Source organism: Saccopteryx leptura, chromosome 2, assembly GCF_036850995.1.
Source record: "Saccopteryx leptura isolate mSacLep1 chromosome 2, mSacLep1_pri_phased_curated, whole genome shotgun sequence".
Lineage (NCBI taxonomy): Eukaryota > Metazoa > Chordata > Mammalia > Chiroptera > Emballonuridae > Saccopteryx > Saccopteryx leptura.
The window spans coordinates 203324139-203351587 of record NC_089504.1 but is presented as its reverse complement, the minus strand read 5'-3'; the positions used below and the strand labels follow the sequence as shown (position 1 = coordinate 203351587).

Below are 27449 nucleotides of genomic sequence, written 5' to 3'. Positions count from 1 at the left end.
CCTTGGCCTCTGCCCCAGGCACTAGAGTGGCTCTGGTCATGGCAGAGCGACGCCCCAGAGGGGCAGAGCATCGCCCCCTGGTGGGCAGAGCGGTGCCCCTGGTGGGCGTGCCAGGTGGATCCCGGTCGGGCGCATGCGGGAGTCTGTCTGACTGTCTCTCCCAATTTCCAGCTTCAGAAAAAAAAAAATACAAAAAAAAAAAAAGTACTTCTAAATATTTTTAAAAGAATTGATTTTCCAAGACTCCTGTTTAGTGGAGAAATACTACATAAACTATCCGCCTTGCTAAGCATAACAGTTACACTTGACAACATTTGGGTTCTGGCTGTGTTTAATCAAGTCCCACATACTCATTTACATATAATATGCTTGTGAATGCTCAGTTTTGTAAAAATTCAATTCATTCTCTACAACATCAGCTAGAAAGAGAATGTGATTTTGAAGAAATTTTGCTATCCCTTAAACAGAGAATGATTATAAATTCAACAACAACAGCAAATAAAACAAAAACAAAAAAACTCTACTGGCCACACTGGCCACAGCTAAACTTGTGAACTTGAAAGATCTGGTTTTCCCCAGTCTTTAATCTGTAGTGTTGTTCCATCCCTGCAGTTATACTTTCTCTTCCTTGTGAGTTTTGCTGAAGATTGAAGGAAGCATTCAGGGTACTTAGAATTATTAAAATTAAATGAATATGAGTGAAGAGGTTGTAGTAGAGTCTTCTACAGAAACCTTTGTGAGACAGTCACACAATCAAAAACAGGAATAGCTGCTGTAGGAGCATATGATGCCCTTAGCCTCTCTCACCCTTTCCAGGTGACAACCTGCCCTTATTCCCACTATCACTTTGTATGGCTCAAATATCTTTTTCTACATCCTGTGTACTATGCTTTCCTCCTTCCCAATCTATCAACAATTGACCTTGTTTGTTAGTGCTTTCATTTATGTTCCCTTCTCCCTCCTTCGCTCTGTCTTTACCCATCTAAGGATATGTCATATACCCATCTAGTGCCACATGTTGAAATTTAGTCTAAACTCTGCCTGTGGCTTAGACCAGATGGTCAAAATGATTCAGAGTTTAATCAACCAAACAAGAGATAGTAATATGCTGTGGAATGAGCTTGTGATGAACTGAGTTGAAGTTTTGACTTTGACACAAAGTGAATGTGTACAGTGCCAACAAGTAACTGAATGCCTTCAATGCTCAAACTGTCCACTTAAAATAGAAACAATACTAGTAATTACCTAATCCATGCATATACATTGAAAACCAATACTGAATATGCCAGGTAATATGTACGCACTTTTCATATATTATGTCTGGTTTTCACAATCCTGAAAATCTCTAATATATATCATTTAATGTATGTAAAAACAGTCTCAAACAAAAAAATAACTGAAGTGATCATTTTAATCCACCAGCTCTAAAACATCTTCCTTTTATACACCATGTTCTTTCTGCAAATTAAAGTGTATTTATGGAAATACTTGCAAAAGAAAAGTTCTTATAAAAGGTTGTATTATTCTTGCTAAGCTCACCTGGGTCTAAATTAGCCTGGCCCAGGAGGACATACAAAGCAGATCAGTGCTCCCACCCAGCATAACAGGATAGGTTGGCAATGATACCACTCTCAAACCACAGCAACTGTTCTCTGCCTCATCAAACACATTCTGAACCCAAATCTAAGAGTCTTATTACATACAAATTTGAAAGGTGCACATGGCTTTCAAAGGCTCTACATAAATAAGATAGATGATATGTAAAAGAGGAATCAAAGAAGAGGGTATGACTGAGGAACTGCCATAGGTAGAGAGACATTTAATTATCCCTCCTGAATCTGATTCTTTCTTATTGGGAGTAAATAATTCCAGTGGAGATCCTGCTTTAATAATAGGAAAAATATATACTTTTCTCGGTTTTCTGTATTCTTCAAATTGGATTACTTTTATGACTTAAAAGTAAGATGATAATAAAAATGAGAATTGGGATACTAAGTGTAGTTTATGGATTTTTGCACTACCTTAAAATTTCCTGCTAATAAGCAAGAAGATAAATATAAAAACTATGCTGAGAATTTCATCAGTGTAATCTCCCTATTTAAAGCATCACCTTTTTATGTGAAGGATCTGTATTCTATTTTGCTGACAAATTTTCATTAAGCTCAGTCTTAACTTGACTTCTGGACAATGTTGGGTAACAGGTCACTCTACGACAATTAAAAAGCAAATTGGCCTGACCTGTGGTGGCGCAGTGGATAAAGCGTCGACCTGGAAATGCTGAGGTTGCCAGTTCGAAACCCTGGGCTTGCCTGGTCAAGGCACATATGGGAGTTGATGCTTCCTGCTCCTCCCTCCTTCTCTCTCTCTCTCTCTCCCTCTCTCTCTCCTTTCTAAAAAAAAAAAATTAAAAACAAAAAAAACAAAAAACAAACAAACAAACAAACAAACAAAAAAAACAAAAAGCAAATTGGAGCTTCAGCTTAGCTCTCTTTCCAGACAGTCAAATATCTCAATAAACAGGATGATAAAGATTCCCCTCTAAAAAAAAGTAGAAAAAAGACAAGGAATAAAAACAGTGACAAGAGTAGTGATTTACTAGGTCCTTCTCATAAGAGAGTGGAAGATACAAGATTTGTTCTATTGCAAAGAATCATTTTCTCCTTTATTACATATGGTTAATACTTTACTCATGCAGCCTATTTATAAAAGATGTTTCCATTCCCAAATAATTTTGGAAAATGCTGTGTACTGTTATGCCCTCTTGGAGATTCACAAAGAACAGAGGAATATTTAAGGTTTTCAGACATTCTTCACTAACAAGAACTATTTACCTGTATTTTTTCTTAACTTAACTTGCAAGTTATTTCCATACACAAACTCTAAAATTAATCTGTCAAAACTAAGAACTGCAATTTTCTAACAAATAGTATTATCTCTCCAAAATAAACATTATGTTACTAATGATTTTCCATTGTTTTCCTTTTCAGCGGATTGTGGGGGACCTTTCGAGCTGTGGGAGCCAAATACAACATTTACCTCTATGAACTTTCCAAACAACTACCCTAATCAGGCTTTCTGTGAGTCATTTCTTTTCCAGGCCATGAGAAACAATTATATCTATAGTTTCCCCTTGACATAGCAAAGTAGATTACAAATTTGTTATATCTGGATACATCTGCTAGGTTTATGAGATTGTTCATTATAATGACAACAGCAAGAATAACAACATTATTATTTTTAAGCAAGTATTTCAGGCCAGGCATTGCATTAGTGCTTACTATCCAGTATTTTAGTCAATCTTCACAATAATTCTTTGAAACAGGTACTATTATAATTCTCAAATTTAAAATTTGAATAAAACCAGTAAGTGGAAGAGCCAACCTTACTCCAAATCACTCTCTTTGGTTATACATATAATGTTTATGGTGTATATAACAAGTTTACAATTTCAGAGAGTAAAATCAGTGAAAAGTATAAACAGCAAAGAGCTAGTTGTGATGTCTATGCCTTTCGTACATAGATACTAGATTTAATACAGTAGCTGGAGTGATGTGCCTAGATTCCCAGTATAAAAGATGAAATAATAAAAAGTCATAAAAGGAAATCTAAGTCTAGTAAGGTGAGTTAGCTAAAACTTCACAAAGCCTATCATTCTTCCTAAATAGAAAAGTTCATTAAAGCTGGGTAGAGATTGTGTTAAAGATGCAGATTTCCAGCCCATCCTACAAAGATTCCACCTTGGTCTGGGAAACAGATATGGTTTTTCCCATGGTCATACCTCATTAGCACCACTAAGATCTAAATGTCTTCTACCAGTAAAAGAAATGCCCCACTGAAAGTGGAAAATGTGTTGCTAGAAAATGTCTGCTTTTCTTGCTTCAAATGATCCAGAGATAAGTATCATTTTCTTAGAATGATAGACTCACTATTAGCCTGACCAGGTAGTGGCGCAGTGGACAGAGTGTCAGACTGGGATGCAGAGGACCCAGGTTCGAAACTCTGAGGTTGCCGGCTTGAGCAAGGGCTCACCAGCTTGAGCACAGGGTTGCTGGCTTGAGCATAGTATGACCCCCATGGTTGCTGGCTTGAGCCCAAAGGTCATTTGTTTGAAGCCCAAGGTCAACGGCTTGAGCAAGGGGTCACTCGCTCTGCTGTGGCCCCTCCATCAAGGCAAATATGAAAATGCAATCATTGAACAACTAAGATGCTTCTCATCTCTCTCCCTTCCTGCCTGTCTGTCTCTATCTATCCCTCTGTCCTGTCACAAAAAAAAAAAAAAAAAATAGAGTCACTATTATCGGGAGCTATCTGATTCAAAAAAATATTAATAAGTAGCCATTAATCTAATTTGAACTCGTTTGGAGAACCAGAGAGCATCATCTTTAGTTCTCATTAAGTCATTTTAAAAACATATCTCTTGTACAAAGTAACGATCTAAAAAACCTTGAAAACCAGTGAAACACTGAAAGAACAATTTGGAGAAATTTGTTAAATGTAATGATTTATTCAACCAGCACTTTATTTGTTAGGCACTGAATAAATAAAGGCAAAACAAACATAATTCAGTCTAGATGAAGGTTCAGGTAAATTTTCAGGCATTACAAAATGTCCATGGCACTGTTATAATGAGGACAAAAGCAGAATGCAGTGGAAGGAGGTGAGAGGTAGACAACACACAGGCAGTATAAAAGTAAGGAGATGTAATTGTTTTTTGTTTTTTTTTTGAATATCCAAGCAAAATGAAGGAGTGGTAATAAATGAAGTTGAGGTGGAAAGGAATTTCACACCATGTTAAGCAGCTTGGATTTTATTCTGATAGCTCTGGGGAGACTTCAAATGGTTTACATAAAAATAGTAATAAAATCAAGCTTGCATTTTAGAATAATCCATCTGGCTTGTATGATCAGACATAGATGGCAAGGGGAGAGCCATCAGCATCACCAACTAGGAAATGAAAAATAACAGCGACTTTGATTAATATAGTGGCAGTGAGACTCAGAAGTAAATGAGATCAAGGGATGTAGACAGTAATTTTGGCTGGCCTGGGTGATGGATTAGCTGTGGTAGGAGGGAGGAGGTCAAAGAAGATGTGGAGGTTTCTGGTGTAGACAACTGTGAGTGGATGATTAGTAGTACCATTTACTGAGACAAGAAGAGAAATGAGTTTAGGAAGGAAATAATTCTGTATTCTGTCTATTGCATGTTGAGTTTGAGATACATACATCCATACACAATATATAATTGGATAAACTTATCTACTTCTCAAAAAAGTGCAGAAAATACAGACGTGGAAGTCATTATTGCGTTCACGAAATGATCTTCCTTAAGAGTGAATGAGAACACATTCAGAATGAGGAAAGGGCCCAGAACAGAGTCTAGAGAATGAACTGTCTAAGAATCAATGAAGAAAATGGAGTGTTTACTGATACTAAGCCTGGTAATTTTGTTCTGTTGTGTTTTGTTTTCAAAACGAACTACCAGTAAGCAACATGTATAAATAATGGCGAAATTACTTAAAGAAATAGTAAAGTTTTCTAGCCCAAAAAACTGCATATTAATTACCTCATTTTCTTCTAAATTGAACCATGGAAACTGAAACTAGAATATTAATATCTTTGATATTTATAAAATTTACATTGTAGGAGCAAAATACTACTTGTAAACTTTGATTAAAGTATTTTATTTTATATAAAATAAAACAAATTTAATTACAGTAAATCATTTCAAATAATACTGAAATTTTACTATAAATATTCCTGATTAGACCAGTATATTTCCTCACACACAAATAGTAAAAACCAATAGTTTGGAGTATTAGTTTCCAAAAAAGGAAAAAAAATCTTTGAAAGTGTTTCAAAATTTTCAAGAGAATGTAGTTTTTAAAAGAAATAAAAAGAAATGTTCTGAACTACACGTTGTTATTTATTACTTTTAAGGTGTTTGGAATTTAAATGCACAAAAGGGAAAGAATATACAACTTCATTTCCAACAATTTGACTTAGAAAATATAGCAGATGTAGTTGAAATCAGAGATGGCGGAGAAAATGATTCCTTGCTCACAGGTAAGTCTGCAGTTTAAATACTGTGAAGGTCGTATGGCTCAAGATATTGGACTGATAGCACTCTCAATGAATGTAGTCATTCTTTTACAACTACCAAACAGTAGAGTAACAAGTCATATTTTCTGCTAAGCACTTAATTTGGAAGGTATTTGCAATGATGATAGAATAATGTTCTTTTTGAACATTCTTGGAAAACCAAGATTAATATTTTTGTGTCAGCAGCCCGTACTCTCTGGTGTTAATTCTCTACAATATGCATTACACCTTAGAGACTAAGAACTAAGGATATCTACCGTATAGTTTTCTATGCAATATGTGCATATCAGGTGTTCAAAGATAACTATTAAGTTAAATTTCATTTCATTTCTAACTTAACAAAACAAATTATGTTTGTATTAAAAATTTCTTGAAATAATTTTTATTTTATATTTTATTATTTTGATTGCCTATGTTTCTAGTAAAAGCTGCTTCTAATAAGTCTCTGAGAAGATTCAAAAATTGGCCAAATTTGATTTTATCCCACAGTCTACTGATCATTAATTTTTTAAATAAACATGGGGAAAATGTACTCTTCTAGAGAAAATTATTATTATTATTATTTTTTTCTGAAGCTGGAAACGGGGATAGACAGTCAGACAGACTCCCGCATATGCCCAACCGGGATCCACCTGGCACGCCCAGCAGGGGGAGACGCTCTGCCCACCAGGGGGCGATGCTCTGCCCCTCCTGGGCGTCGCTCTGTCGTGACCAGAGCCACTCTAGCGCCTGGGGCAGAGGCCAAGGAGCCATCCCCAGCGCCCGGGCCGTCTTTGCTCCAATGGAGCCTCGCTGCAGGAGGGGAAGAGAGAGACAGAGAGGAAGGAGAGGGGGAGGGGTGGAGAAGCAGATGGGCGCTTCTCCTGTGTGCCCTGGCCGGGAATCGAACCCAGGACTTCTGCACGCCAGGCCGACGCTCTACCACTGAGCCAACCGGCCAGGGCCTAGAGAAAATTATTGTACTTAGATTATAAAAATACATGTTGACATGATAAAAATCTATCCATCAAATATACTAGTTAATATCTTATTTAACTGATATCCATGTTTAAGAAAGACATACCCATGTATAAAACACACCTTAATTTTGAGGCCAAAAATTTGGAAAAATAAATGTATTACATGAAGTTATTGAACTCAAGTTCTATGTATCATAAAATTTATACAACTCCTCATCACTGTCAAAACTCCCATCCATTATCTTGTTCTCATCTGTGTCTGATGACAAATCACTGTCTTCAACAATGAATGCAAAAACAAGCAAAAAAAGAAAAAAAGCGGGAAATCCAAGTACAAAAATCTACAACCATTGTATAAGATACACCCAGTTTTTAGACCCCAAATTTTTCACAAAAAGGTACGTCTTATACATGGGGAAACATATCTCTAGATAACTCATAAATTAAGGTATGAAAATGTATAAATGGTCAACTGGAATGCATGAAAAACACACTTTATAATAAAGGCATTTTATCTAACTAGTATGAGTGCTTTGGACTCATATTAACCATTTCCTATAAAATCTAGCCTGATGCACTCAGGTTGCAATTACATGAACACTGCGACCAATGAATGAAGACTGCAGAATGCATTTTCCTGTGGGAGACTGCAAGCTGGCAAAGCCCTTGAAATTTTAGGCTTAGCCAAAGGCTAAATTATTCCCCGACACCTCCATATTGGCTATGAAGCTGAGTGTTTGTATTCATCCCATCCCCCCACTTCACTTGCTTGCTTAAGTTTCTAGAAGCACTTTACATGCCCTTCTTCTCACCCTTTGTTTGTTCTGATTTTGGTTGATTTCAGTTATGCAGGATGGAGGGTTTCTGTACTTGGGAGAATTCTTGGGTTGCCTTGAAAATGTGACTTTATATCATGGATACCTTTCATTTGCTAATGACGTTGTTCTGCCCTATAAATAAAGCAGTTTGAAGGTGGAGATTCGCTTTTTGCAAGCTTTCTTGGCATTGCAAAGAGACGTCCTGATCCTATCCTTTTTTCTCTCTGAGTTTATTTCTTCATTCCGCACCGTTCTCACTCAGGACCTGGACAATTACTAGCCGCACTGTCCACAGCACTTTCCATAGTAATGATGGGGCAGAGGGGTGGAAAGGGTTCCCCATCCATAATAATAATCCATCACCCGTTATGTGTGTTCCTTCAGCAAAATTCTACGAAGTTCTAAAATACGAGCTTCTTGTGAGAGGATTTTGAAAACTACACATGAAACAAATAAGTAATGAAAGAATCAGTGGGCCCAGAAGATTAGTGTAAAAAAAATTGAGGAATTTCAAATTTGATTTTATTATGTACAGATATAAATATACTTTGGATAATTTCCCCAGTTTTTAGTTATATTATCCAACTAACAGAACCTTCAGTGTTCTCATGATCTAAGAAAACTGTTTTTTTATTTATGATTTTAATTTGTGTTTACATAGATTCAAGTGTCTCACTGAATATATCACCCCCACCCCCTTATTCCCCTTGGCCCCTCCATGACCCTCCCCCCCAATGCCTTCCCCCCTTCTTTCCAGGATTTGCTGTCCTGTTCTCTATAATGCTGTTATGTATATATAATCTCATTAACCTCTTTCGCTTCTCAGATCCCATCTTCTCATCCCCTTTCCCTCTGTTCACTTTCCCTCTGGTCCCTTTGATGCTGCCTCTGCCTCCGTTCCATTGCTCACTTCACATTGTTCATTGGATTCCTCAAATGAGTGAGGTCATATGATATTTTTTTTCTTCTCTGCCTGGCTTATTTCACTTAGAATGATAGTTCCAGATCCATCCATGTTGTTGCAAAAGGTAAGATTTTCTTCTTCCTCACGGCCACGTAGTATTCCATTGTGTATATGTACCACTGCTTTTTAATCCACTCGTCCACTGACAGACACTTGGGCTGTTTCCAAATCTTGGCTATTGTAAACATTGCTGGAATAAACATGGGGGTGCATTTCTTCTTTTGAATCAGTGATTTGGTATTCATAGAATATATTCCTAAAAGTAGGATAGCTGGGTCAAAGTGCAGTTCATTTTAATTTTTTGAGGAATCTCCATACTGCTTTCCACAGTGGCTGCACCAGTCTGCATTCCCACCAGCAGTTCAGGATGGTTCCCTTTTCTCTGCACCCTCTCCAGCACTTATGTGTTATTTTGTTAATAAGCACCATTCTGACAGGTGTGAGGTGATATCTCATTGTGGTTTTAATTTGCATTTCTCTAATGATTAGTGATGTTGAACATTTTTTCATATGCCTATTGGCCATCTGTAGGTCCTCTTTGGAGAAATGTCTATTCATTTCTTTTGCCTATTTTTTGATTGGATTATTTATCTTCCTGGTGTTGAGTTTTACAAGTTTTTATAAATTTTGGTTATTAACCCCTTATCAGATGTATTGGTGAACATATTTTCCCATTGTGTGGGTTGTCTTTTTATTTTGTTAATGGTGTGTTTTGCTGTGCAAAGCTTTTTAGTTTCATATAGTCACATTTGTTCATACTGTCCTTTGTTTCACTTGCCAGTGAAGATAAAGCAGCAAAAATATTGCTACGGGAGATATCGGAGAGGTTATGGCCTATGTTTTCTTCCAAGATGTTTATGGTTTCACGACTTACATTTAAGGTCTTTTTTTTTTTGTTTTTGGGTTTTTTTTGTATTTTTCTGAAGCTGGAAACGGGGAGGCAGTCAGACAGACTCCCACATGTGCCCAACCGGGATCCACCCGGCATGCCCACCAGGGGGAGATGCTCTGCCCATCTGGGGTGTTGCTCTGTTGCTACCAGAGCCATCCTCAAGCGCCCAGGCAAACTTTGCTCCAATGGAGCCCTGGCTGTGGGAGGGGAAGAGAGAGACAAAGAGGAAGGAGAGAGGGAGGAGTCAGAAGCAGATGGGCACTTCTCCTGTGTGCCCTGGCCGGGAATCGAACCCGGGACTCCTGCATGCCAGGCCGACACTCTACCACTGAGCTAACTGGCCAGTGCCACATTTAAGTCTTTTATTCATTTTGAGTTTACTTTTGTGAATGGTATAAGTTGGTGATCCAGTTTCATTTTTTTGAAAGTACCTGTCCAATTTTGCCAACACCATTTGTTAAAGAGACTGTCTTTACTCCATTTTATGCTCTTACCTCCTTTGTCAAATATCAATTGTCCATATAGGTGTGGGTTTATTTCTAGGTTCTCTGTTTTGTTAAACTGATCTGTATGCCTGTTCTTATGCCAGTACCAAGCTGTTCTGAGTAAAATGGCCTTTAGTATAACTTGATATCAGGAAGTGTGATACCACCCACTTTATTCTTCTTTTTCAGGATTGCTGAAGCTATTCGTGTTCTTTTTTGGTTTCATATAAATTTTTGAAATATTCGTTCTATATCTTTTAAGTATGTCATTGGTATTTTAATAGTAACTGCATTGAAGTTATAGATTGCTTTGGGTAATATAGACATTTTAATGATGTTTATTCTTTCTATCCATGAACACGGCATAGGCTTCCACCTGTTTGTATCTTCCTTGATTTCCTTTATCAATGTTCTTTAATTTTCCAAGTACAAGTCTTTAACCTTTTTGGTTAAATTTACTCCTAGAAACGTTATTTTTTTGTTGTTGTAATAGTGAAGGGAATTTTTTTCTTAATTTCTCTTTCAGACAGTTCATTGTTGGTGTATAAAAATGGCACTGATCTCTGAATATTAATTTTATATCCTGCCACGTTGCTGAATTCATTTATCAGTCCAAATTTTTTTGACGGAGACTTTAGGGTTTTCTAAATACAGTATCATATCATCAGCAAATAATGCTATTTTTACTTTTTCTTTTCCAATTTGGATGTCTTTTATCTCTTCTTCTTTTCTGATTGCTGTGGCTAGGATTTCTAGAACTATGTTGAATAAAAGTGGTGAAAGAGGGCACTCCTGTCTTGTTTCTAATCCTAAGGGGATTGCTTTTAATTTTTGCCCTTTGATTATGATGTTCACTTTTGGTTTGTAATAGAAGGCCTATATCATGTTGAGGTATGATCCCTGTATCCCCACTTTGCTGAGAATTTTGATCATAAATGGGTGCTGGATTTTATCAAATGATTTTTCTGCATCTATACATATTATCATTAGATTTTTGCCCTTTCTTTTGTTCATATATTGAATCACATTGATTGATTTGTGGATATTGTACCAGCCTTGTCTCCCTTGAATAAATCCCACCTCATCATGATGTATGATCTTTTTTTTATGTATTGCTGAACCTATTTTGCTAATATTTTGTTGAGCATTTTAGCATCTAAATTCATCAGGGATATTGGTCTATAGTTTTCTTTCTTCATATTGTCTTTGCCTGGTTATGGAATCAGTATCATGCTTACCTCATAAAAGGAGTTTGGAAGTCTTCCCTCCTCTTGAATTTTTTGAAATAGCTTGAGAAGGATAGGAGATAGTTCTTTGAATATTTGGTAAATTTGCCTATGTAGCCATCTGGTTCAGGACTTTTATTTTTTGGAAGTTTTTTGATAACTGTTTCAATCTCATTTGATGAAATCGATCTGCTTAAGTTTTCTGATTCTTCTATATTAATTTTTGAAAGATTATATGTTTCTAGAAATTTGTCCATTTCGCTTAGATTGTCGAATTTTATGGCATACAGTTCTTCATAGTATTTTCTTACAATCCTTTTTATTTCTGCTGTGTCAGTTTTTACTTCTCCTCTCTCATTTCTTTCCTTTTTTTTTTTTTTTTTTCAGAGACAGAGAGAGAATCAGAGAGAGGGATAGATAGGGACAGACAGACAGGAACAGAGAGAGATGGGAAGTGCAATTTTGCTCGACACCTTAGTTGTTCATTGATTGCTTTCTCATATGTGCCTTGACTGTGGGCCTTCAGCAGACAGAGTAATCCCTTGCTCAAGTCAGCAACCTTGGGTCCAAGCTGGTGAGCTTTTTGCTCAATCCAGATGAGGCTGTGCTCAAGCTGGCAACCTCAGGGTCTCGAACCTGGGTCCTCCGCATCCCAGTCCAACGCTCTATCCACTGTGCCACCTCCTGGTTAGGCTCCTCTCTCATTTCTAATGTATTTATTTGAGTCTTCTCTCTTTCTTTCTTGGTGAGTCTGGTTCATCTATCTTGTTTACGTTTTCAAAGAATCAACTCTTGATTTCATTGATTGTACTTTTAGACTCTATGTCATTTATTTCCACTCGATCTTTATTATTTCCTTCTTTCTACTTCCTCTGGGTTTTACTTGCTGTTCTTTTTCTAGTTCCTTTAGATTCAGGATTAAATTGTTTATTTGAGCTTTTTCTTGCTTCTTAAGATATGCCTGTAGTGCTGAGAACTTCCCTCTCAGGACTGCTTTTGCTATGTCCCATAAATTTTGAGTTGTATGTTCATTTTCATTTGTTTCAAGGAAATTTTTGATTTCTCCCTTCATCTAATTGTTAACCTATTTGTTATTTAATAACATGCTATTTATTTTCCAAGGGTTTGAGTGTTTTTCAGGTTTTCTATTGTAGTTAATTTCTAGTTTCATGCCATTTTGATCTAAGAAGAAGCTTGATATGATTTCAACCATCTTAAATATGTTGAGATTCATTTTATGTCCTAGAATGTGGTCTATTTTAGAGAATGTACCATGAGCACTTGAAAAGAAGGTATATTCTGCTGAATTAGGGTGAAAGGTTCTGAAGATATCTATTAAATCCAGTTGATCTAGTGTGTCCTTTAAGTCTGCTGTTTCTTTGTTAATTTTTTTTCTTGAGAATCTATCCAGTGATGTTAGTGGGGTATTAAAATTCCCTACTATTATAGTATGACTGTTGATCTTGCCCTTTATGCCCATCAAAATCTGCTTCATATATTTTGGTGCTCCTATATTAGGTGCATAGATATTTAAAATGGTTATATCTTCCTGTTGGATTGCTCCCTTTATCATTATGCAGTGACCTTCTTTATACCTTACTATACCTTTATTTTAAAGTCTATTTTGTGTAATATAAGTATTGCTACTCCAGCTTTTTTTTTATTTCCAATTGCATAAAATATTTTTCCATCTCTTTACTTTCCGTCTATGTGTATCTTTTGTTTTGAAGTTTGTCGTTTGAACACAGCATATGTATGGGTCCTGCTTTCTTATCCATGAAGCTACTCTATGTGATTTGATTGGATCACTTAATCCATTTACATTTAAGGTTATTATTGATATGTAGTTGTTTATTGCATTTTATTTTTTAAATCTACATTCTTCTTTTACTAGATTTTTCCTCCCTTTGTTCTATTTACAGAAGGCCCCTTAACCTTTCTTGTAGCATTAGTTGGGTTGTGATGAATTTTCTTGAATTATTTTTTTATCTGGGAAACTTTTTATTTCTCCTTCAATTTTAAATGATAGCCTTGCTGGGTAGAGAAGTCTTGGTTGTAGGCTCTTGTTTTGCATTACTTTTAATATTTCTTGCCATTCCCTTCTGGACTGTAATGTTTCTGTTGAGAAGTCAGATGTCATCCTTATTGGGTTTCCTCTGTAGGTAATATTCTGCTTTTCTCTTACAGCTTTTAGTATTCTTTCTTTATCTCTTAATTTTTGTATTGTAATTATGATGTGTTGATGTTGACCTTGTTGGGTTCATCCTTAATGGAACTCTCTGTGCTTCTTGAACTTGTGTGACTTTTTCCTTCATCAATTTAGGGAAGTTTTCAGCTATGATTTCTTCAATCAGATTCTCTATTCCTTGTTCTTTCTCTTCTCCTTCAGGAACCCCTATGATGCGGATGTTATTTCTCTTCATGTTGTCACAGAGCTCTCTTAAGAGTTTCCTCAGACATTTTGAGCCTCTTTTCTTTTTGGTGCTCTGCTTCCATCCTTTTGTTTATCTTGTCCTCTAACTCGTTGATTTGACCCTCAGCTTCATCCATCTTGTATTTAATTCCTTCTAGTGTGGCCTTCATTTCTGATATTGAATTAGTCATTTTTGACTGACTTTTATTTATTATTTCAATGTCCTTTTTTATACTTGCTATCTCTTTATTTATGTGCTCATTATGTCCATCCATTGTTGTTCTAAGATCTTTGAGCATCCTAACAATCATTATTTTAAACTCTGCATTTGGTAATTTGGTTATTTCCAGCTCTTTCAAATCTTTTTCTGGGGATTTCTCTTGTTGATTCATTTAGGTTGCATTTTTCTGATTCCCATTTTGTCTGTGTATAAGATGGGTGTGGTCACAGGAGTTTGATGGGTGTGACCTCTGTGTTCCCTAGGTGTGGTCTATCTGCAGCCCGCCACCCCCTCTTACGCACCTTGGGTGTTCAGGCATGGGCGTTGCTGGCGCCGGCCTGCTGAGGCAGTCACTGCAACTTTTGCCTTGCCTTTGCGAGCTGGACTGTGTTTGCCTCCCTGGACTGAAAACCTTGACCAACCTGGCCTCTGCACTATCTTGAGGGCAGGACTATGCTCGTGTGCCTAGGCTGTAAGCCCTGGCCAACCCTCAACCTTCGCCCCGCCCCTGCATGTGGGACTGCATTCACACATTTGGGCTGCAAGCCCTGGCCTGCCCCCTGCCTCTGTCCTGTTTCCACAGGCAGGACTGCACTCCTGTGTCTTGCCACTGCCTGCCCTCTGGCAAGCACTCAAATTGTAGGGGTGGTGATGTAGCTCAGACCTCACTACTCAATACTGTATCCCTGATGGCTCCCTGCTTCTAAGCAATTCTTTGCTCTGACTGCAGCAGGAAAGCTTCTCTTTGGCTAGTGACCTGCTTCCCTTTGCTGGTATTTCTGGTTTCAGGAAAACTATTCACTTTAGATTTGGGGAGTGACTCAGGCCAGGGGTTAGGGTGGCTGTCCCTCAAAGTATTTCTCCCTGTGCCTCCAAGATTACACTCTCTTCCTGCTACTATGGTCCTCTCAGCTTTCCCTGTCCCTGGGTTCCCAGGTGAGTGATTGTAAAAGAGGTTTTCTGAACGGACCCTTTACAATGAATCCTGGGTCTGAGAAATCTGTCTCTTTCTCACAAACAGTATCCTGGCTTGTTTTGCAGCTAAATACTGTTCATTTGCCTCTTCTAGGCTCTAGGGTTGTAGGCTGGGGCTTCGTTCCTGGAGTCCAGGACCCTCCCCTCTCCACTGAACTCACTTTCCACCATGTGAGTCTTTCTGGGCTGCCACTCGCTCCTGGGAGCTGGGCAGCCCTCTCCTCGTTTCTGCTCTTCCTACCAGTCTCAGTGTGGCTTCTTCAGTGGTCCCTGGTTAAAGAGTCCTCTTAGTTTAGCCAACAGTTGGTTTTTCCAGATGATGGTTCTTAAAATTAAGTTGTAATCCACTTTGGTTCTGGGAGGTGGAAGTTGGTATATCCGCCTACTCCACTGCCATCCTACCGCCACCAAAAACTGATATTTTGAAATCATTTAATCTCTTTTAATTATAAAAATTATTGAAAAATAAATAAGAATTCCATAAGGATCTCAGAATCATAGTTTTCAAATTTGTCAGTAAGAAATTCTTTTGAAACAAAATTGCTCTTTTGGCCAGTTAGCTCAGTGGTAAAGTATCAGGCTGGTGAGTGCATGTCTAGGTTCAATTCCAGTTCAGGGCACACAGGAGTAGCAACCATCTGCTTCTCCACCCCCTTCCCTCCCCCTTCCTTATCTCTCTCTCTCTCTGTCTCCTCTACTCTTGCAGCCAAGTCTCAATTGGTTCCAGTGCATCGTCCCTAGGTGTTGAGGATGACTCTACTGAGGTGCCATCTCAGGTGCTAAAAATGCCTCAGTTGTGAGCATGGCCCCAGATAGGGTTTTCCAGGTAGATCCTGGTCAGGGTGCATGTGGGAGTCTGTCTCTCTATTTTTCCTCCTCTCACTTGGAAAGGAAGATAAATAAATATATACATACATACATAAAACAAAATTGCTTCCAGGGATTCCAAAATATAAATTATTTCATAATATGAGCGCAATTTTAATTAACTAAGCCTCTATTGTTTAGTAAGGAGTATTTTATTATGTAAGCATTAAACCTAAGGGTTAGTGCAAAAAATTTTGAAAACCACCATTAAGGTTTATATAATCTGTTTCTAATTAATCCATCCTTCAGATCAGGTTAAGGATTCGGCTCACCTAAAATGTCAAATAATCTTGACCAAAATGACTAAGGGAGACTATAATTTTCATTGTTTTATAATGGTCTTTAGAAACAACCAAATAATTATTTTTCTGTGATAACATGAGTTTAAATAGTAATGGTGCTAATCAGCCAAATAATATATGAATAATCCATCATTAAATTATGGAGCCACAGAAACCTCAAATAATATTGAAAAAGATCAGTATAAAAGTTGGTTTCCAACAGGAAGTGTCCAAAATGTAAAAGAATGTACACTTTGCATACAACTGAGAAAAATGGTATTTTTCTTCTCTCTCCAAAGGATCATCTGACTGATTCTTTTGTTTTCCTTTGGAGCAGCTGTGTACACGGGGCCGGGTCCAGTAAAGGATGTATTCTCAACTACCAACAGAATGACTGTGCTTTTTATCACTAACAATGTATTGACAAAAGAGGGATTTAAAGCCAACTTTACTACTGGTTACCGCTTGGGTCTTCCAGGTAAGTGCACTTGGATTACCTGTTGCATTGTAACTTCTGGAGCAAAAGAGTAAAAGCATATAGGACTTCAAGGCCTGAGTATAATTCAATGTTTGCATTCTAAAACATTCATTTTCCTTGTCATAACAAAGATTTTCTTTCTCCTTGTCCATCTATTTAATCACTATCTGAATTTGTTTAAAGCAGACATCCACACCATTTTTCAGCAGATCTGTTTGCACTCTTCTGATGTGTAAAGAGTTATGAATTTTATTCACCAAAAAGGGACATTTTAAACATTAAAAATGGGATTGTTGGTAGTGTGAGGAAGGAGGACTGTCTGTCACGTTCCCTTTGCCAAGAACATTTTTAGAGAACAGCAGGGAGACAGGCAAGTGAGCTATTTGAATGCCAACAACATCCAATTAAAATATTAACATCATTAACTTCTTAGAGACAAGCAGGAAAAAGCCAGACTATGAAAGATGAAAAAAATTTGAAGCTTATTTTTGCTGGTATGCACAGCCCTCTTACCTTATGTTTTTATTATATCCATAACTTAATTAGGAGGGGATAAAAACCAAAATTGGTTCCTTCCTGAATATTAAGTCTATGATATGATTCTCTGAAAGAGAATCTACAGAGAACTTTTTCTTGCTTGCTGCTCCTCTTGGACTGTGATTTTTCTTGTGTTACTGCCCACACTGTGGTTCTCTCTAGGTGCAAATATGTCAGAAATACAGAATACAGGTTACCTCCTCCATCTATCTTTCCCTTCCATAGGAGATTGTGGTCAGTTTGTCTTTACTTAGAGTGTCAAGAAAAGAGGTAGGCTTAAAGCTATTATCCTCACCTTGCTTATTATATAATCCTAGGTCTATCTGTGCAAAATAACTGTTTCTCCACTCACGACTGGCCTAGATCATTGACTGCATTCCAGAGAGTTATATGCTTTGAGTTTTATAGCAAATAGGGAAATTGGCCTGTATCTTGTCTAACTTTGCCATGAATAAAAGTCACAACAATTTTGATAGTCTGTAAAGGGTGTGCAGGAAACAGACAAAGCCATAATTTGAAAAAAAAAAAGATGGACATTTCCAAAATAAAAGAACCAAACAAAACTAACAGTGAAAGGTATTATGGGGGAGGGGAGGATTACATAATTCCTGGATATGATTATAGTGACTTAAAAATTACAGTCTTCTTGTTGTCTGTAAAATATGAATAAGGAGGAATTAGTGTTATAACTTTCCTGTTTAAATTTTTAAATTGCAAGAGGAAAACATTGGGTCAAATTCCTAAGAAGAATAAATGTAATCATTTTCAAAGATGATAAATCAGACAAGCTTTATATTTTGCTCATTTCATGATGAATTTTTAAAAACAGTATAGTGACATTTCTAAGTTTTTGAGGAAAAACTGCTGTATAATAAAAATCTATAGGCATCGCTATCATTAATGTTTGAATGCAATATTTCTGTGCTCAGTTTTGCAAAGTATCTGAAAATAGAGTCATCAAATACCTAATACCTATTCTACTAGAAGGGAGGGCCTTCTGCTTTTTTCCAAGAATATTGTCATGGAAAGAGACTTTTGAAAAAATTATTATAGTTTTAAGGAAATGGAAATGAACATTAAGACTATTTGAACTATAAAACGCTAATAGCTCTAACCAATTTTGAAGTAAATGTATTCATAAATCCAAACAATTGAAATAATTGTTGGACATCCCCCTACCTGCAAAAGAAAAAAACATCTAAAATTGTAGAGAAATGATAAGTCTTTAAATACATATTTTAAATTGTAAATGAGGAGGGAGGAAAGAAATAGAAAAAGAATAGCTTCTGCAAAGGCAGACAGCAACAAATGTCTTCCATTAAATATCTTGTACAGTTACTGGTTTTCATCATATCCTTATAATGAGATAAATAAAACACCAAGGATTTTGAGAAATATTATAAGCAATTTTTACTCAAGATAAAAGCCAAAGAGCATAATATATTGCTTCCAATAAAAAATAAATACCAAATTTATGGGGTAGAGGTTATTTATATTTGTTTGCCCTTTAGTTAGATTTTAGCTGTTACGATGATGCTGTTTAAAGTGAATCATTTAGAGAAAATCCCCTCGGTTTAAGTTAGAGTGGAGTCTTCCATTACCATCACTAGGTAGTGAATATGCTGAGAATGTGCTTTCACATTCTTCCTTGACACGTGACAAATGTTGCCTGAGATCAGAAAATTGAGTGATTGAGTCGTCATCAGCACAATCTCCCAGAGAGATTTTTAACACAAAAAACCTGAGAAGCAATTATAGAAACGGGGAATTGGCAGTGAAAGAAAATCAAGCTGGTAATGGAAAGAGAGGTTGGGCATACAGATCTGTTTACACTGGTGCTCTGCTTTGCTGATCATTGTGAAAAAAAGTATAAACAGGATATCATTACTGTTCAGCTTTTATGTGCTTCATTTATCTTCCGAAATATTTTGTGGACAATATCCAAAACCTTTAATTGAAATGTAAAACAATTATATAACATAGTTTTTTATCCCTTTTCTTAATCTTATTTATTTATTTATTTTTTACATTCAACTACAATGTATGAAATGCAAATTTATCAGAGTTGGTCTCCTATCAATGTCTCCACATTTCTCTTTCCCTAATACGAGGGTTTTCATTTGGAATTCAGTAGTGCTTTTCAGGCAACTGTGAAAGTGGCAGCTGATTACATTTAAGGTTTCAGAACCCTCCCTAGATTGTGTGGCACGTGCCTCAGAGTTCAATTTAAAACTAAGCATATGGAACTAACTGAGGCAGGGCTGCTGGAGACTTCATAAACGGATGGAGAAATCCAATTCTTAGCAATATCTCTTTTTCTCTCCCTCACTGTTGAGCACAAAGCAATCAGAAATGATATTTCAGAGGCCACAGAGAGTTAAACTTTCCAATTAAAGACTTCTTAATGAAGCTGAACTACTATATGTTGCTGCTAAGAATCTGAATACTATTCATGCATGTAAAGAAAATTGTGAAAGGTTTATTTATACATCTCCTCAGAAGTTATCATTTCTAGTCAGTTCAGCAATGATAGATTGTTTTGCCCCATTCAGCACTTTTTTTTTCATTCAATGCATTTCTCTTACAGAAACAAGTTAATTTTTTTGAATTCTTAGAGGATAACCTAAACAGCTTTCATTAGAGCACAAAAATGAATTACAATTTTCAAATCTTTATATATGCTTTCATTCATATTTTAGTTCAGATATTTAAATTTCCATTCAACCAATATGTGCTTTTCCAATTAAATATAGCTTGACTACACTAGTTAAAGATCACAATTATCAATAGATATATCTACAGTGAAATTACTAACATTGAGAACTCATTTTGACATAATGATTTTAACAAGCTATGAAAACAAACTAATAAGATAATTTAAAAATAATGAGTGGTGACTAACATTCTCTAAGTATATTAAGACATTTGATTATAGGCATGTAATTAGGCTGCCAACTTTTAAAATACATATAACATATTAAATCAGAAATCTTAAATAAAATATAGAAATAGAAACACATGTATACCTAGTTATAAGCCTTCTATTTTCTAAAGGAAAATAAAGACTGGAAAGAAGAAATATAAAGTTAGTTAAAATATTAAAGTTTGCCTGTAGAATATTTAGTTGTCTTCACCCATTTATCATCTTACTAATCTGGTTAAAAAACATGTTTGTGAAACAAACTGATAATTATATTTACAAGAACCTCCTTAATTGTATTATATTTGATATATTACAACCTACTTCTCTCATGAGGCAAAAATTTGTAGAAATAACCAGCCAGTTCATGTCATCTTTAAACTATTTTTTTATTAAAGTAACTTAGATTTGGGTTGAAAAAATATAAAATTTTTCAAAGTTGAAAATAAAGTATACAATAGCTTTAATTATTGTTGTAAGATACCTGGAGGAATGGGCTAGGTATGATTTCTTGTTGTTTGTATGATTATGTGGAGGGGAAAGGAACACAGCTGCCACTTGGAGGTAAAAATGTTAATTTAAAATTATCAGTGATTTATTGATGTCGCCCCATTAAAAAAATAAAATTATTTAAAAAAAATAAAATAAATAAAATAAAATAAAATTATCAGTGAAAAAGATGATTTTTAAAAATGTTACCATTTTTTGTTAACAATATTATTTATTGAGCATTCAGTGTATTCAAACTGATAGACTAAATATGTTTTTTAAAACTTTATGAATACATCTAAGACATAATAATAGTTATTCCATATGAAAGTCAAGAAAACTGATTCTCAGATTAATTTCTAGTTTGTGCTTGGCATTTTGTCAAGCCCTGTGCGTATAAAGATAAAGAAACAAGGTATTATGGGTGCTGCAGCTAGTATATTGCATAGTCAATTTATGGACTCACTGAGAGTATAAACCAAAAAAAGCTCTATTTTTCTACATCTACTTTATTTCAAATCTTCCTTTTTGCCCCTCAATATTTCAGGCAGATATCTTCACTTTGCCAGTTATTACAGGTATTAATTTTTTTAACTGGATAGTCAAGACTCATTTTTAGATAATAAAATGTACTGTCAAATAAGCATCAAATATTTAATATCATCTAATTCAAAGGTTTTTTATTTCCCAAATCAGGTACAATCTTTAGTCTAATAACTTAAGGTAGAGAAGGATAGAAATATTACCTTTGACTCATTTTCCACTTTTTTTTTCCTTCCATCTTCCCATACCTAAGCTCCAGTACTGAGAAAGAGACAGACAGGGGAAAAAAATCTATCACCTCTGTAATTTTGTTTTAGCTCCCAGTGGCTCCCAGTCAAATGCTGGCTCCTTTGTGGAACAGAGTAGTGGGTTTTTTGAAGCATTCCTCTCTCCCCCATTCCCCAGGACTACCTCACTGTAGACAAGGGTAATATTCTTCCTAGTTGATTCCTTACAACTGGACTCAGCTCCTAATTCCACCTCAGGCCCCATTGCCCCACTTCTTTGTCTGGAGCCTGCTTGTCCTATCAGACAGCTGTCCCTCAATTATAATTTTCAGTGTCCATTGGCCAAATGGAAACTGATGCATGGCATTGAAATGCAAGTTATTTCACTGTTACCCTTTCTCTTAGTCCTAACTTCTATCAGGGGAAGTTCCAACCAAAATTCTAAATTCTGAATTCATTACTTGAAAAGTGAACACCAATTTTTATTTATATAGATGTCTGCCTACAAACTTTGGGAAATTTAAGTTGCCATCTTTCATGAAATTCTTCACTATAGTTTAGCTTAGTCTGCTATTTTTTAAGAAGTTAGTCATGAATTCAATTTTTTTGGTTTTGACTAACATTTCTTATCATGGAATAAAATGTGAGGTGGCTGGGCAGGAATAAGAAAGAATGGGGTAGGAAAGAGCAGAACATAAGAGGACAAGAGAGTGAGACAGACAGCAAGGGAGAGAGAGATGAGAAGCATCAATTCTTTGTTGCAGCACCTTAGTTGTTTATTGAATGTTTTCTCATATGTGCTTTGATGGGGGGGGGGGGCTACAGCAGTGCGAGTGACCCCTTGCTCAAGCCAGCAACCTTTGGGCTCAAGCCAGTGACCATGGGGTCATGTCTCTGATACCACACTCAAGTCATCAACCCTGTGCTCAAGCTAGTGAGCCCGCGCTCAAGCCTGATGAGCCTGAGCTTAAGCCCGAGACCTCAGGGTTTTGAACCTGGGTCCTCAACATCCCCAGCTAACACTCTGTGTGCTGTATCACCACCTGGTGAGGCTAATAACTATTTTTTACTATAGTCACACTTGGAAAAACATTCTGAAAACCCCAGCACTAGTCTCATGGAAATACTGGTGCTTGTTATTTTAGTGTGATAATGATACATTTTCAGCTGAGAGTTCCTTCGGGGCAGCCCTCACTTGTTGTGCTAGATAGCACCATTTTCCCCACTTGAAACCACTCCTCTTCAAGTATTCTATGTAGTCTATTTTTAGGGGAAAAAAATTCTAATTCTATTTTTCAATAAATAAAAATAGATGATGGGCATTGATAGTTGCTAGACCAGTCTTTTTGTTTTTGTTTGTTTGTTTTTAGTAAATACTATATGGCTAGAGTAACTTTCTCTTTAAAGTATAATAGTATTATCAATGCTCTAAGATTTGATTGACGCTATCACTTAGATTCTAAACAAACAGAAATTATTCCTTTTAAGTGCTATTATTTTTGGTCATCACAAATTGAGAAAGTCTGTGGGATTTAGTTTGAAGCCATTTTAATTTGAATTGTGTCTTCCTGAAAACAGTATAATTGTTTATAAACAGTTTTTGCTAATAACTTTCAAAATACAGTGTTTCTTGCTCCTTATTTTTATCAAGTGCTTTTGCTTTCTCATTATGATTGTCCATGTGCCATGTAGGAAAAGAGCTATTAGGATGCTCCATTACCCAAACACCATCTTCCTTCTCAGGGGATCCAAATTCCATGTGATCCTAATCAGAAACCCTAGTGTCAGCATGTAGCTATCTTTCCCAAGTCATAAGTAGAAAAATATCTTGAGGGGAGCAAACCCCTTCTCTTTCTGTCAGATGAGGGCTGTCTCCTTAAGACCAAATAAACAATTCCAGGAAACAGCAGCACCCACTCCCTTCAAACAGTGGATGTTTCCAATAGGCCTGTTTCGGTACAACTCAAACTTTGGAAACCATCAATTGCCTCCAGATCTACTTAGTTCCTTCCTTGTCCACTCTCTTCATTTTCATTCTCCTTCTTCTTGTGCCAAGCACATTCCATGAACCTCACCTAGCTTTATTTGTTTGGAGTTCAATCCCCACATTCTTTTCAAATTACTGTTATTGTTGAGTTTCCATTTCCTCGTGACTACTTTTCCCCACCTGTCTATGCTTTAATTGGGTGCACTGTTTCCTGGTCCAGCTTTGGTTCCATCAGAAGACAACCTCCACATTTCTATAAAAAAAAAGGTTGTAGGTATAATCTTCATGGTTAAGCCAGGAGATCTTTTTAAGCTTGTGTAACAGTACAATGATTTCTGCTTATATGTTCATTTCGGGGTGGAGGAGTTTATTGAAGAGGGACTAACAGAGATTGTGAGGGAGGGGTGTGTGCTGACCATGCTCTGCTGCAAAGGAGATGCTTAAGGTTTTATCCACACTCTTCTCAAGTCATATCTCTGGCGTTGACACCACTATTTTTTGAGGCATTCTGAGCAACTAAGTGAATAGTCTTATTTCAAAGCAAGGCAGTTCAATGTGTGCCGCTTAAAATGGGTTGTCTAAAGAGACAGAAATGGGATTGATATCTACAATGTTTTACCCTGTATAATAAATATTCTTCCCCCATAGAACCCTGCATGGAAGAAAGTTTTCAGTGTAAGAATGGAGAGTGTGTTCCACTGGTGAATCTCTGTGACAGTTTTCCACACTGTAAAGATGGCTCAGATGAAGCATATTGTGGTATGTTTCACTCTTAGGAAAATACTTTTATTACTTTAGCCTCTAAATTTGGATTCTACAAATGTGAAATAAAGATTATGAATGTATTTCTTAGGACATGTTTTGATGCTGTGGGGTATAAACATCTGCCAGGGATTTCAGCCCCAGTCTAGTGTTGGCTCCAATGATTTTTTTGTTTTGTGTTGTTTAAACTTACTATACTTAATAACTTTAAGTCTAGGACAACCCATATTTAGGTAGAAAGCGTATAATACCACAGAGAAGCAATAGGCCACACCAGGCATGTGAGCACCACTCTTGTTGATTATCATGTATACAGAGGCACCAGAATCTTTATTTATAACTGATCTTAGACTTGGCTCTTTGCATTACTGTTTCTTCATTATCAACTATTTCTCCTGCCTTCACTCTTCAAGTGAGACCAGAATAATGGTCTTCCAGAACTCTATAATATCCTGAGTAATGGCTACTTTTTTATATCCTACTTTTCTAAGCAAATACTTAAGGCTACTTATTCTGTGCTATGAACTGTAACTAAATGCAATAAAACAGTCTTAACATAATAAGAATTAGCTCTATTTCAGCCATGAGAAAACTGAGTTTAACTTAAGTTAAATTAAGCCACTTGGGTAACTTTAATGGCTTCCAAAGATCTCACACCTAGAAAAAGTTGTGTTTTCAACCTAAATCAGTCTAATCCTAAAGTCAATGCTCTTACTCTTCTCATAATAGGGGGAAAAATGTGAACAGCATTCACTTACAGAATTCCAATATGGTGTTTATGGGTAAAACTACCTTTGGTGATTTTTTTTTTGTTTCATAAACTAGCTTAGCTAGGCCCAATCCCTACTTAGCCATTAATGGCTATAACATGCTGCCTGAAATGGTTGTAAGCTGATGAGGAAGATGATGGAAACCAAACAGTAAAAAAATGGTTTCTGGAGAAAGAAATAGGAAAAAAATGCCTAAAGTTGTCCCTGTACATGAGTTTCCTTTCTCTTAGGGACTAAGTGTATAAAATATTCCCTTCCCAGATAATTTATTCTGCTCATTTGCTGTTTTGATATGCAGTTAATTTGCATATATCTACCTTTTCCATTTTTATGGTTATATAAAGAGAGAAATTAAGTCCACCCAATTTGTGTTTCCAATTTAGGCCTTCCAACGGGCTCTTAAGAAAATTACAATAAATTTGTAAATTCGAAAAGCTTAAGAACATTGCACATGTAGTTCAAAGTCCATCATTTACTTTTATCAATTTATGTCAGAATGACCCTGTGTTTAATCTCTTTAGTGCGTCTTTTCAATGGCACGCTGAACAACAATGGTTTGGTGCAGTTCAGAATCCAGAGTGCATGGTATGTAGTGTGTGCTGAGAACTGGACCACCCAGATTTCAAATGATGTCTGTCAGCTTCTGGGACTTGGGTAAGTAATTCTACCCAGCTATCTTTTAAGAAATTCGCAGACTTTTTTATTGGTATCCAACTCGGTTCATAAAGATAGTTAAAAATGGCCCTGGCCAGCGTGCTTAGTGGTAGAGCATTGGCTTGGCATGTGGATGTCCTGGGTTTGATTCCCAGTCAGGGCACATGGGAGAAGTGATCATCTGCTTCTCCATCCTTTTTCCTCTCCTTTCTCTCATTCTATCTTTCTCTCTACCCCTCCCACAACCATGACTCGGTTGGAGCAAGTTGGCTCCAGGTACTGAGGATGGCTCCATGGCTTTGTCCCAGGTATTAAAATAGGTTGGTTGCCAAGTAATGGAGCAACGGCCCCAGATGGGCAGAGCATCACCCCATAGGGGGCTTGCTGGGTGGATATCTGTCAGGGCATATGTGGGAGTCTGTCTCTCTGCCTCCCCACTTCTCACTTAAGAAAAAAATTTTTAAAAAGATACTTAAAATTTATGGAAGTTAAAAAAAATGTATTTACAAAAGGTGAAAATTAAAGACATTTTCATAGGAAAAAAATAAAAATAAAAAATGTATTTACAAAAGGTGAAAATCAAAGACATTTTTATAGGAAAAAAATAAAAAAATGTATTTACAAAAGGTAATAATTAAAGACATTTTCTTAGAAAAAAAAATTATAGAAGTTATGAATTTAGAAAATATACATGAGCAAAAGGAAGAAAAAATCCTTGATTACCCTATTCCAAAATATAACCACTATTAATAGCTTTTTAATAAATATGATTTAAATATGAGTATGTAGAAAGATAATGAAATTACACAAAATAGTACTTAAGCTGTTTTACAGCCTACTTATACATGAGCATTTCTCACATCATTAAATATAGTCTATAGATTATTTTAATAAATTAAACATTTCATTTTATATTGTATCATAATATTTATAACTGATCACAAGCATGCAGAAACATGTTTTTTTTTTATATCTTTGTAACATGTTTACAGTATGGCTTTTTTTTTTCTTTTGTAAAATTTGTAGTAGAGTAAGTGCTGTGAGGAAGCATATGTGAAATTATAAGACTTTTCCAAGAAGGACAATGCAAGTGATAATTCCATATTAATGACTCAGCTAAAAAGGATTATACTTCTTAGTGTAGTGTCATGATATGTTATACGAGGTATAAAAGTTTACCATAATCATTTTTTACTTTCCCATCATTTTCAAATGGATTGAGGTAGAAAGTGAAAGGTAATAAGTACTAATACTTGCTTCTTTTAATTGTACGATAGGTCACCTTTAATTCGATATTCATGGTTTGTGAAATTTAACCATATTGGGTCACATATGGTTATTTTATCATTTATAGCACTATGGTATTACAATTTGCCTTGTTATATTAAACTATGAGGCTATAAATGTAAGAGCCATGTCTATTCTATCCATTATTGTTTTACTAATATCTGGACTTATCCTTATCTCAAAATATAGGTGCTAAATAAAGATTTGCTGAAGCAATAAATAATTCATTCTACATAAATATATGTATATGTACATATAAATGTATATCTATTTATATAAAAGTATGTCAAAAATTGTCCAGTTATGCCATTATTGTTATTTCTGTCTTGAGCTGGAGAATGATTTTTTAATTTGTTCTAAAAAACAATATAAAGTTGCAAAGGAAAATAATTTAAGTCCACATCCACATATACCCACAACATTTGGCAATTATCTTAACAATTCCTAAGTCATCAAAATCAAGTATACTTGATTGCTTTCCTTATAAGGGCCCTTTTTTCAAAGTAATTAATAATTCATATTTATGCTATACACAGATTTTCAAAATTTATTTTTAAATGTTTATTTTTTTAACCCAAAACATATTTTGATTAGAAA

At 36.0% G+C, this 27449-nt stretch overlaps 1 protein-coding gene across 4 annotated transcripts in view; it reads left to right on the top strand.

Annotated features, from left to right (window-relative positions):
* TMPRSS15 (transmembrane serine protease 15) overlaps positions 1 to 27449 on the top strand; it is a 163665-nt gene that overhangs the window by 78851 nt on the left and 57365 nt on the right. For all 4 annotated transcript variants that reach the window (XM_066365895.1, XM_066365892.1, XM_066365893.1 and 1 more), the window contains 5 exons: positions 2988 to 3077; positions 5937 to 6062; positions 16536 to 16676; positions 24028 to 24138; positions 25433 to 25565. In XM_066365895.1, coding sequence (XP_066221992.1) covers positions 2988 to 3077; positions 5937 to 6062; positions 16536 to 16676; positions 24028 to 24138; positions 25433 to 25565 — 601 coding nt within the window. The remainder of the gene's footprint in view (positions 1 to 2987; positions 3078 to 5936; positions 6063 to 16535; positions 16677 to 24027; positions 24139 to 25432; positions 25566 to 27449) is intronic.